At 47.4% G+C, this 21459-nt stretch overlaps 1 protein-coding gene across 2 annotated transcripts in view; it reads right to left on the bottom strand.

The window, feature by feature from the left end:
• The window catches only part of cpped1 (calcineurin-like phosphoesterase domain containing 1), a 72067-nt gene that overhangs the window by 29871 nt on the left and 20737 nt on the right, over window positions 1-21459 (bottom strand). For both annotated transcript variants that reach the window (XM_083786941.1, XM_083786940.1), the window contains exons 3-5: window positions 2538-2710; window positions 1947-2078; window positions 1318-1450 (exon numbers count right to left, since the gene is read on the bottom strand). In XM_083786941.1, the coding sequence (XP_083643067.1) occupies window positions 1318-1450; window positions 1947-2078; window positions 2538-2710 (438 nt within the window). The remainder of the gene's footprint in view (window positions 1-1317; window positions 1451-1946; window positions 2079-2537; window positions 2711-21459) is intronic.

Here is a 21459-nt window from a genome sequence, read left to right as displayed (position 1 = left end):
GAGACATAATTAGTCACCTGATATAACATAGCGAGAGATTCAGTGGTTGTTAAAAGTTACAAGAACGATGGCAGAAAACTATTCTGGTTTTCACCACATACTAGATGAGGAGGGGATATAAAGTTGGAGACTTACAGCTCCAAACATGAACATATATTTGGTAATATCAATTCTGATATACTGTAAAATGTGTGATGTTGTAACTAGCATACACATGGATGACGGAGTTCTCACGGTTTAAGAGGCAATGCACTTTTGTTCCTTTGAAAGACAAACAGATTTGATCTGTTTAGTCTGATGTTGCTATATACTGTACATGTACTGATTTGGTTCAACTGTATAATTCATTCAAGAAATCCAATTACAATTTCGGCATTTAGCAGATGCACTTATCCAGAGCGACTCACAATAAACAAGGTAATTAATCCACCGCTTATCTTGATTTCCCCCACTCCACGGCTCCGCTCAGTGCACCACTCAGATAAAAAAGAGAAAAATAAAGAAACAAACAAAAGCTGTGTTGTAATTGGCTGCACATTTTGCTGCCATTTGGAGGCCGGTGTCCAGAAACAATTGCATTGTTTTGACACAAATACACCCCCTTTAATCAGTGTAGAGACAATAGATCCTGGGCTACACCTATGAACACTTCATGTGGATGCGATGTGTACCATGGACAGCAACTATGTTGCAAAACACACACCATCCCAGTTTCCTGTTTACAAATGCGGACCTTTTTGAAAGTCTGCCACACGTTCCAGTCCAAATGTGTTCGCTCATGTGCACTGCCTGGAACTGGCTGATAAAGTAAGTCTCCAGCAGCAAAACCCCATAACTACAGAACTGGGCAATGGTAGCATATCTCTCTTTTTTCTTTGTTTTGGGAAACAATGTACTATCTTGAAAAGTTACTCATTGATGAAATTATTCACCCAAGGTGGACAATACAGATATATTTAAAAAAAAGAATGAATCAAGAAACAGAGGGCAGGCCCAGGCCGTAGCGTAACGGTCTGGGCACCGGACTGGTGATCCAGTCGCGGTGTGCCGCGGGTTCGACTCCCGAACCCGACACGGCCTTTACCGCATGTCATCCCCCTATCTCTCTCCCGTTTCCTGTCAGCCTACTATCTGTCCCTTAAAAAATCAATAAAAGGCGTAAGCCGCAAAAAATATATCTTAAAAAAAAAAAAAAAGAAACAGAGGGCAGAGAAAGGGTGTAAAGGACACAAGTCCCCATCCGGAATCACATTATCTAGTCGCCTACCAGCACATCACCCCAACTACTGTTTGTTTGTTTGTTTTTAAGCACCTCACCTGCGTTCTTGAACCTTTCCAGCAGGCTGCGTCTGACATCCTTCTGCAGGTTGAAGTAGTCATCCTCTTCGTCGTGGCTCTTCAAGTAGAGTGGGATGTGCTGGAACACCAGGACGTGTTTGGGTTTGGGCTCCTGAATGGACACACACACACACACACACACAGATACCACCGACATCAATAGCTTCAGGCGGTAATTCAATTCTGACCCACTCTACCGAAATGACTGAGCAAGACACTCCCGAAACCCAATAATAAGGTACACAGTGTTTTTTGGCAACTTCTGCCATGTTTTTGTCAGAGCAGGTCAGGTTGTTGTGGCACAAGAGCAGTCGGTGAACATCATCCATAATGCAAAGTCTAGACGTCCCAGACCAGGATGTTCTCATTATTTCGTTATCTTCAAGGTAACATAGAAGATCAGCATGAAAACAGAGCGTGTTGTGTAATGTGTACGCGACAGGCGAGAACACCGACAATTAATTGTATTTCATCTCCTGTGTAACAGTTGCACACTTATGTTGTTATTGTTGCTTCTTTTGCATGATGAAATGGAATATGAAATCTTATGAAAACTCAACAAAATGCAGAATTACAGAGCAATCGGCAAGCATGCCCCTGAATCTTACGGTTGCTGTAGAGGAGGAGGCTTTTTGTAGCTGCTCCTCCAGCCATTGATCCTGAGACTCCTTCAGGTCGGGACAGCCTGACGAGTCGTAGAACAGCTGCGAGTTCAGCACTAGGCACAGGACCCCACCCACCTGGGACATGCAGGACAGAAATTAAACGAGAGGGCTTGTCACGGAAATGCTTGTGGGTTGCGCGCGGGCGCGACACACACACACACACACACACACACACACACACACACACACACACACACACACACACACACACACACACACACACACACACACACACACACACACACACACACACACACACACACACACACACACGTACGTAATTCAATAGCCTCTCCCAAATCTGAATAACCACTGAGCAGTGCGGGGCGAGGAGATTGCAAAAAAGTGACCCTGTGACCTCCATTTAATTAACACATTTCCCATGCGAGCACGTGGGGTCATGCGGATCGCAGAGAGCAGGCAGGTGAATAGCAAATGCTGATAGCTGACCCACGCCACACATACTGTACAATACATCCCATGAGCCCGCATCGCCACCTCACACCAATGCTCCCTCCCTGTGCCCTCGCTCACCCAGAAGCTGAAGAAATGGTCACCCCAGGCTTGGCAGTACTGCTCCACAGTGTGAGGCGTCGGGGCGTTGCCCAGATCGTGGTTCCCACTGACAAACACCAGCGGGATGGCTGGGTCAATGCCCTGCAAGGCCTCCTTCAAGCCTTGCTCCTGAGCCGCCCTGAAGGGGGTGCCTAAGGGAAGAAGAGGAGATTATAGGGCATTAAACCTACAGTATGCTTTTTTTTTTCTTATAATTTTTATCCCACGATTTTGTAACCCATTTTTCACCCCTGTGTCAATTATCTAATGTGATCCTGGGCTCTACACACCCTCCACCAACCTGGGGAGAGCAACGGACTTGAACTCATGCTTCCTTCATGCCTGAGTGTCAGTTGCTCCTTTACACCCGACAGGGGGGAGTTGGACGTAGCGCATGGAAGGAACACGTTATTCCAACCAGTTCCTTTCCCCTCCATCAGGCGCCCCGGCTGGCCAGGGGGAGGCAGTTTAGAGACCAGGATTACTGTATGTTTTTTGTGAGGGTACCTACCCTAGGGGACACGGGGAGAACATGCAAACTCCACACAGAAAGGCCCTTTCGCCAACCCCGCCTTCGGGTATGGGCACTGATGACGCGGAGGAAGAAACACGCCGCCAGCACCCACAGTGTCCCAAGCGGGAATCGAACCCAGGACTAGAGGGCAGCACGGGTCCACCCGGACCCGAATACCCGAGATCCGACCCGAGAACCGAGCCGGGTCGGGTGCAAAATATTGACGTGCCGTCGGGGAACGGGTCGGTTCCATTTCAAAGCTGCGGATCTCGGTTCGGGTATCTGAAATGCAGAATACCCGAAATGCCGTGCAGGACCCAAGCTTTATTATATATTGTAACGATCCCAGGAACCGGAGGCAGAGACGTAGTTCCAATGATAAAGATCTCTCTTTATTATAGTTCAACAATCATCCATATAACCACAGCATTTGTGTGTGTACATGCTAGCCAGGTTTGCTCTCTCAACCTAACTACCAACACAGCCGCTCACAGGCTCACATGCCGTGTCACTCACTCCTCCGTCCCGGGAGTCCCACCCCCAAGACAGTCCCATTGGCTAAAGCCATAGCTGGCCGCTACACTATATATATAACCTTTCAACTTTAAAAATAGTTTTTGAAAATAACTAACTAACTAACGCCAATTCAAATGGGTTCAGTCTCCTGAGGAGGCGCGTCTGAAACCTGTCCTGGACGAGGTATCTGGACATAGAATCAAATCCAATCTCATCATGCAGCTACAGAGTGTAGCTCTTGTGGAAGATAGGATGGGTGGCTGATTAGAGATAAACAGTACACACACACACACAAGGTTTAAACGTGTAACATGGACTTACAATATAGCTGTGGCAACTTAGCAGGCCATGTCATTCTTGTACTCCTCAACAGTGTGGCCAAAAACAAGCTGCCATATAATAAGCAACAAACAAAGAATCAATACAAATAGCATAACGGAAAAATAAATAATAATAATAATAATAATAATAATAATAATAATAAAGTGAACTGACATGAGAAGCAGTGAGAATCAAAAGTATTTATAATTTAGAGTATGTATCAAACAAATCTATCAGCCACGCTGTAAGTTAGCCTTTCTCTCTGAATTGTAAAATAATTACACAGAATAAAATAAACAGGGGGGGGCTTTTCTTTTATTATTCTGTGTAATTATTTTACTGGCCTAGTTTTGAAAAGAGTGTCTTCCTTTAGATGTTTTGACAGGCTAAGAGCCTTTTACAGCAGAACAGCTTATGCATAACGGTCCGGAGACAGTTATTACAGAAGGAGAGAGAGACAAGAAATCACCTGTCTCTCTTAACCTAAATGGGACAATATTGCATACAAACTCCCCGCCTTCTGTATCATAAACCAGCATATCTGCCATGCTTTAATCAATATCTGTATTCAAGATAGAAAGCGATTATACTAATGTTATGACTAACACTCTAGTCACTGTTTAGCTTTGGTTATGAACTATGAATCGGAAATTTGTATTAAAGTGAAGAGGAAAAAAAAGCTAGTAGAGCACAGTTTGGATAAGCTGATAATGCGTAGTGGCATTTTAAGCGTCATTCCCATTCTGGAGTGCCTTTATTAACATTTGGCCAGTCCTCCCGGGATCTAATGGAACGGAACAGAATCCTGATGGAAACCATAGCGACAGCTGGGACCTCGGCCATCTGGACTCATTATTCCAATCACAAATATTTGACCAGTACCACTATTACATGCAAACAAAGTCTCCCCAAACGAATCAAGCTAGTGGAGCGGGTGTTCACTAGATGTAGGAGTGTTCCAGGTGATACTGTTGCAGACAGGCCCCTGTACATCAAGAACAAAAGTAGTCCAGCAGGCGGCACTCATTGTTAACACTCACAACTGTTTTTTGTGTATGGATACATCACTCCAGGGAGCAGATGGATTAAATACATGTTAAATTGTCACTAGCAGCTCAACTCAAATAGCCTCAAAGAGTTGTGGCAGCTGCCGTTCACCGTAGAAAGGACCTGGCAGAAACAGGAGTGCCACACATCGTCCTTCAGCCAGTGCTGCCCGTTTGCTTCACTGCCAGCTCGCTACCCGTGAGCCACCCATGAATCATCCCTCTGCCGCCACAGACCTCAGACCGAGCCACGGTCGTACCCAAACCCCATCAATCTGAGTTTGAGACACCTCGCTTCAGATAAACGGAGGTCGCCTCTAAAGGTGGGACACTTGCTGCCGGCTGCCGCTTGACCCTGTTGAGGTGAAAAGTGACAGCCGTGTTAGTAAAATATCCCCCGGCGGCTCAGAAGAACATGGCCACAACGGTGTCTGTGAAGCGAGTGCTCGTTTTGCTTCGCCTCAACTGTGAGGCAGCTGCATGAGGATTGATCTGTTACCTCCTGTCAAGCTACCTTTGTTTTGAACAGAAGAATGTTCACATTGAGTTGTGTTGTGTTCTGTTCCACAGCTTGGCTCATCTTTCATCTGTTTATCCCTGTGCTTGTTATGGCGGCAGGTTGGTTTGAGGCAGATATTTTGCCAACAGGACAGACAATTGCTGCGGTGCTGCTGGCAACTAAAGGGTGGCAGTAATCACATTATTTGGCACTCACCACCGCTGCCCTTGAGCAAGGCACTGAACCCAAATAACTGCTCCTTGGCTCTGAATTGTGATGGATGTGTGCTTTGCCACACCTAAATTGCCATTGTCTAGCTTAACAATATAAAGTAATAAAGTAATATTGTCTTTCCTTGTCCTTTCCAAAGACATAAAACGTACAAGCACAATAATACCCACTCTCTGTAGCCTTGACTCAAAGTTGTGGATGATTTCCAAAGCGCTTAAATACCATTATAATACCTTGATCAGTTTGCGCTGAGGCCACCCAACATGGCCCTCCTCTCACTCACACACACAGACTGATCATTAGAGGCACACACACAGGCCTCCAAGCTCTGCTGTCACACATTTTCTAAAGCCAAACGATGGGATATTGAAATAGACAGGAACCTCCAAAATCTATGACCCGCAGTGGAGGAGGAAAGCGTTAATGCGTTAAGTTGTGCTGATGTGGCAGAGGCCTGAACTTTGTGATGGTGTGCTTAGTTGGGATGAAGTAGCGTAAACTCTCCTCTACCCACGGCATTGCTCTCAGTCTGCTCTGACCTGCTCCTAAGCTGTCCTCAGCCCCCACAGGAGCCTATTAGGAGTACTCCCCATTGGAGAGCAGTCCTATCACTCATACATACATACACACACACGCACGCGCACACTCACGGCGCGCATAATCAATATGCATTGCATTATGTGACGTCGCCATTCGTGCAGAAAACAAATTCCCCTTCTGATGTCTCTCCTTCAAACTCGTTTCTCCTCTGTGCCCAAGCGTCGCAATTCCACTGAGACACCAGCATGGAGACCCACTTTATCTGGCAATTAGGGGGCTTCCACGGTTGTGGAGAAAGGGTGAGAGCTAGTTCTAGGACAACCTCCTTGTCACCTTCGGGAGGTTGCCGAGCGCATAAACATACACACATTCAGTGATAATACTGTACGCACGTGCCTCATGCACATGTGTGTGTGTGCACGAGGATATGCACGCACAAACCGTGCCTTCCACTTCACCTGCACACATGTAAGGCCACATGCAGTCAAGCACATGTATGGGGGCGCACACACACACACACACACACACACACACACACACCCACACACACACACACACACACACACACTTTCCAACAGTGGAACACGAGTGCACATGCGTGCGCACATGACACACATTACTCATACACGATTTGCCACGCTGTATCATGCCAAACGTCACCCCACCCCAACTCAGGCCCCATAGGGACAGGGCTGTGATGCTTTGTAGTGCTCATTAGGAGAGCGTTAGGGCCAGCATGCTTCTCTAATCTTATCACAGCCCTCCATCTCTCCACTTCGTCACGCCCCCCCCCCCCCCCCCCCCCACCACCCACCCTCCCTCCCAAGACTAAGGGGAAGAAACGAGAGAGAGAGAGAGAGCTGAAGGAGGTCCTTGAGATGAGAAGGCATCTCCTGGGGCTAAAGCTTGGAGCTAAGCAGGGACGGGGTGGGGATCACGGAGCTGTCTGTCAATAATGAGCCTGGATAACACCCCCCTGCCCGCACTCTGAGCTCACATCCAGAGAGCAATTTCATAATGGGGGGTGGGTTTGGTCAGATTATGACCAGGCCCAGCATGGTGCAGCGCCCAGTGGACCGCCAAAATGAAACCTTGCGGCTATAGGGCCTATCAGTGCGCCCACCTGCCTGTGTGTTAGCGTGTGCTTGTGCAATGCTTCCAATCACTAGCCACGGTATATCTGCCCGCTCGTAGCCTCTGCTTTGATAAAGGAGAAGGATGTATTGATCTATAACACTGAATCCCATATAGCTCAATTTCCCTTCTTGCAAGCTCTTTTTACATCAAAGTATACCCACGTGAATGCACAGAGCGGATTGTGGACGTTAGGAAGCAGGAGAGAGACTGGAGCGTGCACCTATCTACATCGATGGCGTTGCAGTGGAACAGGTCTGCGACAACATCGACTCTATTGCCTCCGGCACCTGAAGAAGTTCAGAGTGAGCCTCCTCAGAGAATGCTACAGCAGCACCGTCGAGAGTGTTCTGACGAGCGGCACCACCCCCTGGTTCGGGAACTCCACCGCCGCGGAAAGCAAAGCACTGCAGAGAGTGGTGCAAACAGCGCAGAGCATCGTCATGGGAGGGGGGGCTTCCCCCCTCCAGGAAATACACAAGAGACGTTGTGTGGCTGAAAGTATCATCAGGGACATTCACCACAACAGCCTGTTCAATCCACGGCCAGGCAAGCATTACCGGAGCATCGGGAGCAGTACCACCAGACTCTTGAACAGTTTTTACACATCACCAATTAACCCTTCGCTAATCCCCAACCCAAAAAGCGATTGTCCAATGCCAATCCAAATCATTTAGCAACCGTTGCTATGCAAGACAAGCTTTCGACACCTCATAGCTGTCAATGTTATTTTGCATGGCTGTGCTAGTGCATGCTCTTCCAATCACTAGCCACGGTATACACTATCTGCCCGCACGAATAAGCCTCTGCTTTGATAAAGGACAAGGATGTATTGATCTAACGCTGAATCCCTTATAGCTCCATTTCCCTTCTTGCAAGCTCTTTTAACATCAAAGGATAGCATGCATGCCCACGTGAATGCACAGAGCTGATTGTGGACGTTAGGAAGGAGGAGAAAGACTGTGGAGCGTGCACTAACTAGGGCATTAAACTAGTCGACTATTCAACTAGTCGACTAGTAAATCCACTAGTCAACCTTGTTGATTTATTTATTGATTCTGTAGGCCTCAGGATCAGGTAGATTATAGTTATAGTCACCAATGTACACAATCTTCAGATGTATTATTTCCAAAAAAAGATTTTTTTTTTAGTAAACTAGGCAACTATTCAACTAGTAAAAATGACTAGAAGTGAATGCCCTGGCGTGCACCTATATCTACATCGATGGCGTTGCAGTGGAACAGGTCTGCGACATCGACTCTATTGCATTCTACAGCAGCACCAATTAGCCCTTCGCTAAACCCATGCCAAAAAGCGATTGTCCAATGCCAATCCAAATAGTTTAGTAACCGTTGCTATGCAAGACAAGCTTTCGTAACCTCATAGTGTCAATGTAATTTTGCATGGCTGTGTTGTTGAACAATAATACACAGCTTAACGTCGGAAAGGTTACACGACTGACCCACCCAGGTGATGGCAATAATACTAATGACCGTAGTCTTACCGTGCAATATGAAAACTCCCGTCGTTAAAGTTGGATTGGATATGGTTTCTCCCTCTGTCATTTCCTCGTATTTCTAGTTTATTGAAATAATGGCATGCACATTTGTCCAGTGCATAACCTATACTAGCCTATACTGCAGGCCAGGCTGACTCACTAGATTTAGAAGACATTTTGATGCTCTTGCTACTGAAATGATCGATTATTTATATGGAGAAATCCCATCATTTAACATGCATCTCAATGGGTGAGAAGGAAAGCTCGCTGCTAACGTGCCTATTGTACAAGGACAGGTTGGGGAGGGACTTAGTGAAGGGATAATTAGACTGCTGAACAAGAGCCAAAACTGGTGACACTGCACAGACTGAACTGACTTGTGTTTTAATAGGGACCTTTTGTATTTATGCACATACATTCATGAACTATTTATTTATTATGCGCCCACAATAATTGTATCATGCAGATTAGTCATTATGCACTTTATGCTATTCTCTCTATCCTTTTAACTGCAATGATGAGCCTGCACAAACACGTTTTTCACCCACCTATAACTTGTAGTGTGACAATAAAGATTCATTTAGATTCTGCACACGCAAGAGCGAGCACGCGCACACACGCGTGCTGCAATGATGAGCCTGCACAAACACCCGCCTAACTTGTAATGTGATGTGACGTGCTCTTGCACGCGCGCACACACACACACACACACACACACACACACACACACACACACACACACACACACACACACACACACACACACACACACACACACACACACACACACACACACACACACACACACACACACACACACACACACACACAGTTTAAAACATATACCGTATTGTGCCGAATATAAGGCGACCCCGATTTTTCAATACTCATTTGAGGGGGAAAAAAACATCAAATGTCAAATAGTCTATAGACCCCGATTATAATAAGACCCTAATTCTCTAATGTCTTATATTCAGCACAACATGGTATGTTATAGGCTACATTAAACCGTGTTAAGGGATGGCAGCTATACTAAAGACAACAGACAGAAGCAGAGAGAGGACAGAAAGACTAGGGGGGGGGGGACAATAATATGAATACGATAAAGACCGCCAAAGGGCCAGTGAGAAAGGAGAGAGAGCACGCAGGAAGAAAGAAACAGAATGAGAGACGACAGGGAAACAGAGCGAAGAAGCACATGAGAGAACCACACGTGTGTGTGTGTGTGTGTGTGTGTGTGTGTGTGTGTGTGAGAGACAGAGAGGATCATTGGCCAATTTCCTGTCAGCAACAGGCAGCAGTGTTGACGATGCCATTTGACAAGCCAGTTCCGCCCGACTGCTGTCCGTTCATTCTGGGCAGCAAATAAACACTTAGCTAGTCCCACATGAATGTTAGTGAGCTGAGAACATCTCTCCCCTCTAAACACAAGTGCACGCGCGCACGCACACACACACACACACACACACACACGATAAGGCGGGGAAAAACACACGGCGCCGGGCGGCTATGTTATAATAAAATATGACTTTATTCTGGCTCAATCGCCGAGTCCCCTCTCTCCCCTCTCTCTCCCTCCCTCTCTGCCTGCCTGCCTGCCTCTGGTCGGAGTGCCTGCCATGCATGTGAGTGACGTCCCTGCGCATGTGAGTCATACAAGCTAAAGATGTAGACATGAACCAGTCAATAGTTGTGTCAGACATTTTACAACTGGATGATGATGCTCGGTTTGCTCACACTGAATCCACTGAGACAGCAGACAGCCAGACACAGAACATGTCCCCAAACACTGAGGTGGTTGTTGTTGTTTTGTTTGATTCAACATAGAGTGCCACCGCAAAATAGCTTCCAATAGCTGCTTGTTATTTTGCGTTGGGTAGCGCTGTGTGCACTGTGCAGGCTACATACATGATCGCCTCGGCCAACAAAATAAATCCCCGACCCCTACACGTATCCCCAAATACTCCCACGTGAAACCTGGTATATTCTTCGTCGTACGACTTGTTGCACGCTGAATATAGCTCACAACGCGTCGCTTCCACCACACGTTGTGAGCTTGTAGATCAGCTATTTTCACATCAGCTTTCACATGTTTGGGCTTCATTCCACATATTAAAAGACGGAAGCAATTGAAGTGGGCAAGGATTACGAATTCGGTGGCATTTCATTGCAAAAGGGTGCAGGAAGAGTGGGTGCGTAAACATTGTGGGCACCTCAGTGTTAAATATCGTTATTGGCCATGTTGAGGTTGAATAATGGACATGCCCATGCAGAAGGTAAGGGGTGTGTGACGTGTGTCTCCTTTGCTAGCCTTGATATGGTCATTATGTATTAATACCACGCTATACAAAGAAAAAGATGGTGCTACCTAATTTGTGGTGGCGCTACCAACTGAAAAGGTAGGTGGCACCAGTGCTACCTGTGGGAAAAGTTAGTCTGGAGCCCTGTACATTCCATGAATAAACATGGCAAATACAGATGATATCCATCTATAGTATACACACATATACTGTAATACACCACATATATACCGTATACTATGTATGTGTATGTACAGTACCATATGTGCCTGGTAGGACACCATCACAGCAATGGTCTGTCTGTGTGTGTGTGTGTGTGTGTGTGTGTGTGTGTGTGCGTGTGTGTCAGACTTGAGGCGTAATGGAAATGGCACACACAACTTTCCCCTGTTGGGGGTGACAGCAACGATGGATGGCCTGGGCAGCCGCGGTGTCTTTAAAAAAAAAAGGCCCCCGAAGCCTGCCGGTTTATAAATGCCCCCCTGACGGGCAGAATCTGCAGCCCCCAGTGCGCCTGTGAATGGTGTGAACCCAGGGCCTTGCAGGCATTCTCTGTGAACTACACATGCTACTGATCAGGCAGGGAAGGGCCAGGGAGCATGCAGGAGAGACAGACAGACAGACAGACAGAGGCATATGCCGCATATACATGTACGTAGATAGATGGATTAAGTTGAAAGAGAACCTGAATGGTGCCGTCAGGAAGATAAGGATATGTGACCCTCTTGAGGAAGACTAGAGATGCGACAATACCAGTATGTTGACCTTTGACTCCTGCCCAAATTGACTAAAAACATTGAAATCAAAACATATACATAAATGTAATGAAACATACATACATACTGTATGTCAGGTCACGTATGTACAGCATGAGTTGCGTGCTGCAAATTTAACATACAGTAGGAATCTGATGTGGGGTTAATGACAACTACAGGAAAAAAAACGGTGCATTGCAAAATATGCAGTGTAAAGTTTGTGCATCACGCTCTATCCGCGATGTTACATCACACGATAGCACGTGGTGAGCTTGATGTGCCATTTCCATCAAGTCATACCGTCACAGTATAAATCAAGACAGTGTTACCAATGACAAAATTGGTGTATAAATCAGTCACTGTGTGCAAGCACTCACGGATGGATTATGATAGCAGCAATACTTCCAATATGATGACACCTTTAAAGAAGGCATCACCCCATTGTGTCCAATACTTACAGCGCAAGGAGGAAAGAGGTGAGTAGGAACGTTTATAGCCCAATGCAGGCGAAGGACTGGATTTCAGCATAATTAATGTGATCCACGCTGTCCCCGCTTGCTGACATTTTAGCAACACAGTAAACAACAAATTAATCATCTGTATGAACAGACATGGCTAGGAATTGTCAAGTAAACACATGTAATGTAAACAAATTAAGATTTTTTTTAAACATTAGGACTTTGAAACATTAGCTGTACGCCTGTACCATATCTGAACTTGATGGCAGTAGAAAAGTAAAAGCTCAAATGCAATCAACATGTCACTCACATCCCTAAGAGAAAGTGCCACAAAGCTCAGAGAGAAGGGGAAAAGAAGGGTCTTGCAAAGCCAACCCACCACAAATTTCTCTTGACTCAATTGTGGTGCTGCTCAGCTCAACAGGCCTTTTTCTTTGGCTGTGGGCACTGGGCATCAACAGTGGGTGTAGATCAAAATAACTTTGCAGATGCTTAGATTAGGCTTTAACCGGGTCAAGGCACAAACCGCCAAGATGTACAACCAATGAGTTAAGTTGGGTAAATCATACTCTCGCTGAACTCCGTCAGGAGAAAAGCAAAAACATATTCCCCTCGAGAAAGGCTGTGTTGTTTTTTGAACAAGTTATTTTTTCAATTTCCTTCCCAATTTTGAAATAGCCAAATACCCCATGTGTACCATAATCTGTGTCACTGCCAACCCCTAATATTGGCCTGGGGAAGGGGTAGATAACCACATGCCTCCTCATGGAGTCAACAGACGCGTCCTTTCTCCTAACAGTAAGGGGTTTAACTGGGAGGGAGGTACTAAGTCGTGCCATCAGGAAGACCACTTGAATTAATCAAAAATCTGGATTTTTGAGTGGCCACTATACTAATCACATGAAAGTAAGATAATTGAAGACCAGAAAGGACCAGGTAAAGTAAATGACTACATTAAAGCTGCTATAAGCAATAATATGTCAACATTTGAATGACCTTTTTTTTTTTTTGGTATTCAGACAGCCAGCAATGAGTAGAACGCTCCGGAAAAAATTGGTCGCAATGACTAACCATTTAGGAAGTCGACCAATGACAAAGCTTCTACGAAAATCTTTGAATGCAGATTGCAGCCCCTAGATGTGTCACAGAGACTCATTTTTTTGGGAGCGTTTTACCCATTTCTGGCTGAGTGAATACAAAAAGAAAATGAAAAAAAGTCATTACATTTTGACATATTATTGCTTATAGCAGCTTTAAGTAGACAAACAGGAAGAAAAGTTGAATATTAACAGAACAAGACCGAATTTCCTCCCAGACACCATCCCCAATCTGCATACCTAGTTATTCCTGCCAAGCATTTTTCAAAGAGTGTCAAAGCTGATTTGTTCAAAGAGTGTATTTATCACTTTAGAGATTCACTTTTTTAAGCTGACCTGTTCTGACATTCCATTTGTTGATCTGACCCCCATGCCAAAGCGTCAGTGCTCGCCCAGCAGTCTGCCTTCAACCAGGCGGATGAGTGCACAACTGCACACCCTTTAGGGCGAGGTCGCTTCTCGCCCTCAGGGAGTCTATTACTGATACATGAGCTCAATTTAAATATGTGCTGTGTATGAGTAGATCTAGAACATTTGGGTAATAGTTTTAAAAACAATGAAACGTGCATCACATTATAGTTGAAAGGTGCTCTACTGTACATGTGCACAATGTTGCAAATCCAATCCAATCTTTATCACGGCCGAGTTAAACAAGTAAACAGAGATACAAGAGAGAGGAATGAGAGGCTTTCCTGCTGACTTTTCTCTTTGTATCCATTGCTTGAGGCCTTGCAGATAGGCCTCATGCTAGCACCCTAATTGTCATGCAAAAGGCAGTCTGTGTTGGTTAGCAGCTCGCGGCTCTTTCTTTGCACTGAACATTATCAGCACATCTTGTTACTTTTGTGTGCCGTTATCAAATTAAGCAGCTGGACATGAAACCAGTGTCCACTATGTCTTAGCCACTCATTTAATTAGCTTCACCAAAGGCACCTGTTGGCTGCTAGTGTGACTCCAATGCGTGTATAAATCTATGCCCCACATGAATATTCAATTTAGCTATGACTCTTTAAGAAATAATTCATTGCATCATGACATTTCTAATTTCACCATGATTTGATTGCATTGATATGCATTATTTATCAAAATTATATATATATACATACCGTATATTTCCAAATAACAGCACTTCTTCAAATAGCCGCCCAATAACAGCCGAGCCCAGACCAATCCAATAAAAAAATGGCGGTGACCTCTTGGAAGCTGTAATTTTAAATGGTAATACTCTGTAGGAAATTGTAGTCCTCAGTAGGAGATCAGAGTGGGAAATTGCAAGAATCGGGTGTATTAAAAATGAATCCTCTGTGTTAAATTAACAATGAGAGTGTACTGTACTAACACATACATTCCCAGGTAGACTAGAATTGTTTTTATATCCTTGTGTACATTGAGCAACCGTGTATCCTACAATAAGTTAAACACACTTCAAGCTGAATGGGAAAATATCACCAGCAGGAATGGTTCGGTGTCTGAGGTTGCATGTTTCCTCAGGCAGGTAATAAAACACTGTTTCGGATTTGCTTCCACGCTCCATTCTCCTCTCTTCCATGAAGGAAGATGTCTTGTTAGACTTTCTTTCTTTTTTATTCCAGGACTGGGCAGTGCACTCCCCTACCAAACTTACTCTTTGAGATAGACAATGGGAAAGCTTAAGGTGCTTGCAAATAGATTTCGACTGTCTTATGCAGGGTTTCCTGCACAATGTTGTTGGCATGGCGCTGCGCCATGCTTGAAATAAATCGCGCCATGCCAAGCTGTTTTTTTTTTTAGGGGGCTAGTAGCCTCGGTACCAGGCTTTCATTTTTGTTGGTGCAAAAATGGAAAGCCTGGAGGAACGCATTGGCCGCTCTGGTCTAAAAGTGGGAGTCAACCCTTCCGGGTGGGCATCGCTCCAAATTATGTGACGTAGCGCTGCACTAGGGGGGAGAGGAGGGGCCGGGGGTGACGGACAGATCGATGAGATCCAATCAGGGCGTGCGCAAATCTCAGCCGCGACCCGCCCCTCTAGACCAGAAACCTAACACGTTAGCTCAGGCTAGGGGGCTAGTGAATCATGGTGTGTGTGTGTGATATGAAATGTCCTGTACCTCCCCAGTGCCTCCCCAAGTGCCACCCCAGTGTCTGCCTAGTGTCTGCCCAGTGCCTCCCCAGTGTCCCCCTGAGTGCCTCCCCAGTGTCCCCCTGAGTGCCTCCCCAGTGTCCCCCTGAGTGCCTCCTCAATGTCTCCCCAGTGGCTGCAGTTTCTCCCCAGTGCCTCCCCAGTGTCTGCCCAGTGCCTCCCCAGTCTCTCTCCAGTGTCCCCCCGAGTGCCTCCCCAGTGTCTCCAAAGTGCCTCCCCAGTGTCTCCCCAGTGCCTCCCAGTGTCCCCCTGAGTGCCTCCCCAGTGCCTCCCAGTGTCCCCCTGAGTGCCTCCCCAGTGTCCCCCTGAGTGTCTCCCCAGTGCCTCCCAGTGTCCCCCTGAGTGCCTCCCCAGTGTCTCCCCAGTGCCTCCCCAGTGTCTCCCCAGTGCCTCCCCAGTGTCTCCCCAGTGTCTCCCCAGTGCCTCCCCAGTGCCTCCCCAGTGTCTCCCCAGTGTCTCCCCAGTGCCTCCCCAGTGTCTCCCCAGTGTCTCCCCAGTGCCTCCCCAGTGTCCCCTCAGTGCCTCCCCAGTGCCTCCCCAGTGCCTGCCCAGTGTCCCCCAGTGCCTCCCCAGTGTCCCCCTGAGTGCCTCCTCAGTGTGCTGCCCCTGAGTGCCTCCCCAGTGCCTCCCCAGTGCCTCCCCAGTGTCCCCTCAGTGCCTCCCCAGCAGTGTTGTTTTCGTCAGGACTGACGATAACGTAAATGACGACGTCAACGCCCCTTTTTCCAGGACTAAGACGGACTAAAACGAACGACCCTAAAATATTTCGGGACAAGACTGACGCTGACGAGCTAAATACCGTAGCTCTGTTTGATGACGATGACGAGACGTGTGTGTGTTATTGTTGACAAGACGAGGCTACACGAAAATGTTAGTGGATTTTGACGAACAAAGTTTTAAATGCATGAAAATGTTCCGCCAATAATGTCACTGCACTCGCCGCTATCCTCCTCTCCAGTCTCCTTTCCTAGTTGGTCACGCCCATCTGCATGCATGCACACACACACACACACGCACACACACACACACACACCGTCCCATTTCGACTCTGTGTGCGTGTCCTCTTCAGACCACCACCAGACTGGGGGAAGCCGGCACCGCTATGATCACTTTGCTTGTCCCCGTGGATTGGAAATAGGATTTAAAAGGCTATCCGATGATAGCGTGGATTACAGCACAGTTGTGTGCAATTATTCAATAAAGAATTCACATATCACCGCACCTCGTCAAGCCTCCAGTGTCGGCTCAATGCAAAACATGTTGCACCGAGCCTAGCCTGGAAGCTAACGTCAATCAACAACAGTAGCCTCTGGTCCATAGTGTAGTTAGGACTCATGAGTTCTATGGTACTTAATTTGATCCTTTCCCCTCACTCACACCCGCGGAAGCTGTGCAGGCAGCCCCTCGTTTTTAACATAAAAAAGATGTGAAAGCCTACTTTCCTCCTTCTAACACTATGGATCAGAGCTAACGTTATTCCAACTCCCAGTAGCAGTTCAAGTACCCGACCAGATGACATGGTTTCTAACTAAACGGTTATGGCCAAATAAAATGTCAAATCTACTATGGCTGTTACTGTATGTCCACGGAAGAAACACAGAGGTGTTTTCTTATGGTCATGTCACATATTTGCTGCACCAATTGAAGCCCCCCCCCCCCCAAACCCTGTAGGATGCATTCCCCAAAACTCTCAGAGACATGCCCCCACCATCCAAACCTTCAATATTACTTTCCCCAGCTATTTATTTTTATATACTTAGTGTTTTTCCTTTAATAAAGTTGTTTTTGATTCATGTCCCCCTTGTAAAGCATTTTTGGGTACTCAGAAAAGCTGTATATAAATTAATTTTGAGATATTATTACTACAAAAACAATGTTTATTGCTTAAACTTATGTATTCACTATTCATTGATTCACTAGTATACCAAAATCCATTAAAAAAATGGCTCTCTCACAGTTCTTGGGTCAAATAATGATATGCGATTAAAATGTGATTAATCGAGATTAACTACAAAGCCTCTGATTCATTAGATTAATTTTTTTTAATCGAGTCCCAGCTCTAATTAATACCTGTATGCTATAGACATTTTATTTAAAGACTTTTTATTTTTTGACAAACTGGACTAAAACCTTTTACTAAAATGACTAAAACTGACTAAAACCCTTAGGAGTTTCCGTCGACTAAAACTATCAAGGATAGAAATGACTAAGACTGACTAAGACTAATTAAGCATTTTTTCAAATGACTAAGACTGACTAAGACTAATTAAGCATTTTTCCAAAAGACTAAGACTGACTAAATCTAAAAAATGCCTGCCAAAAACAACACTGCTCCCCAGTGTCTCCCCAGTGTCTCCCCAGTGCCTCCCCAGTGCCTCCCCAGTGCCTGCCCAGTGTCTCCCCAGTGCCTCCCCAGTGCCTGCCCAGTGCCTCCCCAGTGTCCCCCTGAGTGCCTCCCCAGTGTGCTGCCCCTGAGTGCCTCCCCAGTGTCTCCCCAGTGCCTCCCCAGTGCCTGCCCAATGTCTCCCCAGTGTCTCCCCAGTGCCTCCCCAGTGTCTCCCCAGTGCCTCCCCAGTGCCTCCCCAGTGCCTCCCCAGTGCCTGCCCAGTGCCTCCCCAGTGCCTGCCCAGTGCCTCCCCAGTGCCTCCTCAGTACCTCCCCAGTGTGCTGCCCCTGAGTGCCTCCCCAGTGTCCCCTCAGTGCCTCCCCAGTGTCCCCTCAGTGCCTCCTCAGTGCCTCCCCAGTGTCCCCCTGAGTACCTCCCCAGTGTGCTGCCCCTGAGTGCCTCCCCAGTGTCCCCCTCAGTGCCTCTCCAGTGTGCTACCCCTGAGTGCCTCCCCAGTGTGCTGCCCCTGAGTGCCTCCCCAGTGCCTGCCCAGTGCCTACCAAACTTACTCTTTGAGATAGACAATGGGAAAGCTTAAGGTGCTTGCAAATAGATTTCGACTGTCTTATGCAGGGTTTCCTGCACAATGTTGTTGGCATGGCGCTGCGCCATGCTTGAAATAAATCGCGCCATGCCAAGCTGTTTTTTTTTTTAGGGGGCTAGTAGCCTCGGTACCAGGCTTTCATTTTTGTTGGTGCAAAAATGGAAAGCCTGGAGGAACGCATTGGCCGCTCTGGTCTAAAAGTGGGAGTCAACCCTTCCGGGTGGGCATCGCTCCAAATTATGTGACGTAGCGCTGCACTAGGGGGGAGAGGAGGGGCCGGGGGTGACGGACAGATCGATGAGATCCAATCAGGGCGTGCGCAAATCTCAGCCGCGACCCGCCCCTCTAGACCAGAAACCTAACACGTTAGCTCAGGCTAGGGGGCTAGTGAATCATGGTGTGTGTGTGTGATATGAAATGTCCTGTACCTCCCCAGTGCCTCCCCAAGTGCCACCCCAGTGTCTGCCTAGTGTCTGCCCAGTGCCTCCCCAGTGTCCCCCTGAGTGCCTCCCCAGTGTCCCCCTGAGTGCCTCCTCAATGTCTCCCCAGTGGCTGCAGTTTCTCCCCAGTGCCTCCCCAGTGTCTGCCCAGTGCCTCCCCAGTCTCTCTCCAGTGTCCCCCCGAGTGCCTCCCCAGTGTCTCCAAAGTGCCTCCCCAGTGTCTCCCCAGTGCCTCCCAGTGTCCCCCTGAGTGCCTCCCCAGTGCCTCCCAGTGTCCCCCTGAGTGCCTCCCCAGTGTCCCCCTGAGTGTCTCCCCAGTGCCTCCCAGTGTCCCCCTGAGTGCCTCCCCAGTGTCTCCCCAGTGCCTCCCCAGTGTCTCCCCAGTGCCTCCCCAGTGTCTCCCCAGTGCCTCCCCAGTGCCTCCCCAGTGTCTCCCCAGTGTCTCCCCAGTGCCTCCCCAGTGTCTCCCCAGTGTCTCCCCAGTGCCTCCCCAGTGTCCCCTCAGTGCCTCCCCAGTGCCTCCCCAGTGCCTGCCCAGTGTCCCCCAGTGCCTCCCCAGTGTCCCCCTGAGTGCCTCCTCAGTGTGCTGCCCCTGAGTGCCTCCCCAGTGCCTCCCCAGTGCCTCCCCAGTGTCCCCTCAGTGCCTCCCCAGTGTCTCCCCAGTGTCTCCCCAGTGCCTCCCCAGTGCCTGCCCAGTGTCTCCCCAGTGCCTCCCCAGTGCCTGCCCAGTGTCCCCCAGTGCCTCCCCAGTGTCCCCCTGAGTGCCTCCCCAGTGTGCTGCCCCTGAGTGCCTCCCCAGTGTCTCCCCAGTGCCTCCCCAGTGCCTGCCCAATGTCTCCCCAGTGTCTCCCCAGTGCCTCCCCAGTGTCTCCCCAGTGCCTCCCCAGTGCCTCCCCAGTGCCTCCCCAGTGCCTGCCCAGTGCCTCCCCAGTGCCTGCCCAGTGCCTCCCCAGTGCCTCCTCAGTACCTCCCCAGTGTGCTGCCCCTGAGTGCCTCCCCAGTGTCCCCTCAGTGCCTCCCCAGTGTCCCCTCAGTGCCTCCTCAGTGCCTCCCCAGTGTCCCCCTGAGTACCTCCCCAGTGTGCTGCCCCTGAGTGCCTCCCCAGTGTCCCCCTCAGTGCCTCTCCAGTGTGCTACCCCTGAGTGCCTCCCCAGTGTGCTGCCCCTGAGTGCCTCCCCAGTGCCTGCCCAGTGTCCCCCAGTGCCTCCCCAGTGTCTCCAATAGCAATACAAGAGCAATAATACAAATTAATCTTAATTTATAATTCTAATTAATTAATTAATTAATTAATTAATCAAAATGTTCGACACGCGGCCTATGGCCCCCGGTGCCCAGCACCATGCCAAAGCTTTTTCCTGCAGGAAACACTGCTTATGTAAACGATCATTGTGCAAAATGTTAAATTGCGATTTTCTATATTTTTAGACTGTGCAAGTTGAATTGATTCTACCTGTGACATTGTGCGACAAAATTACAGCTAGCTGGTGGATGTTGAAGTAATGTCACCTTGAGAAAAAAACAGGACAGGAGGTCCGGTCTTAACTCTTAACACGGCAGGTGTCAGCAATAATTGCTGACATTTACTGTAATGCAACAGCGCAGGTGCAAATTAGTGAGGCACGAGCAAATGTATTCATGCTTATTATTACATTTGTAAATTACCAGTAAGACGCCCTAAGGGCAAGAATTGCGCATCTGCCTGGGTGACGGCAGACTGCTGGGCGAGCACTGGCGCTTTCGCTTTGGCATGGGGGTCAGATCAACATATGGAATGATGTATTGGCCATGGAACGTGACTTGAGTGTACAGGGTTTGTTGAGGTCGACCGACCGGCTGACGGGAAATGCAGGTTTTCATAGTAAACTGCGACCTCGCAATTAAACTTAAAAAACATTAATAATGGTCATCCCCATGCCATTGTCTTTGTACAACCAACCATCAAATAATACTTTAACATTTATTTTTACATTTAAATATTGAATATGTCCTAGGAGCCACAGGAACGTTCTCCAGGGGTCGGATTTTGTGTATGTATGTTTTGTGTATTTTGTGTATGAGTGTATGACTGTCCTTGCCGTGCTGGCTGGTGCAGTGTGGAAAATACAATCTTATAGAGACATTTCAACTATTTGAAGGAGTTCTTATGTCCCCCTCACTTTTAACCCATTTAGACCAGGAAAACCTTTCAATCCAGGAACCCTTGATGTTGTTGCTATGTACAGTATATATACTGTAGCAACATACATGTTTTGTCATTTTTTTATATATATATACTTTTCAGAAAACGTTAGATGGCGTTTTTAGAATCGGCTGAAAGAAAAGTCTAAATGGGTTAACAGATACTCTGCCCTTGCGCCCCAATAACTCAACGTCAGAGAGGATAACACTACCGGAGTAAATTTATCATAAGAATAGATGAAACAATACATTGCTCCAGGAGTGTAGGCTAAGCACATTACTTACAAGCTAAAGTCATATATCAAAAAGTCTTCATATGCCCATC

Source organism: Protomyctophum parallelum, assembly GCF_964188405.1.
Source record: "Protomyctophum parallelum genome assembly, chromosome: 17".
Taxonomy (NCBI): domain Eukaryota; kingdom Metazoa; phylum Chordata; class Actinopteri; order Myctophiformes; family Myctophidae; genus Protomyctophum; species Protomyctophum parallelum.
Note: the sequence above shows the minus strand (reverse complement) of the source record. Positions and strands in the feature narration are given on the sequence as shown.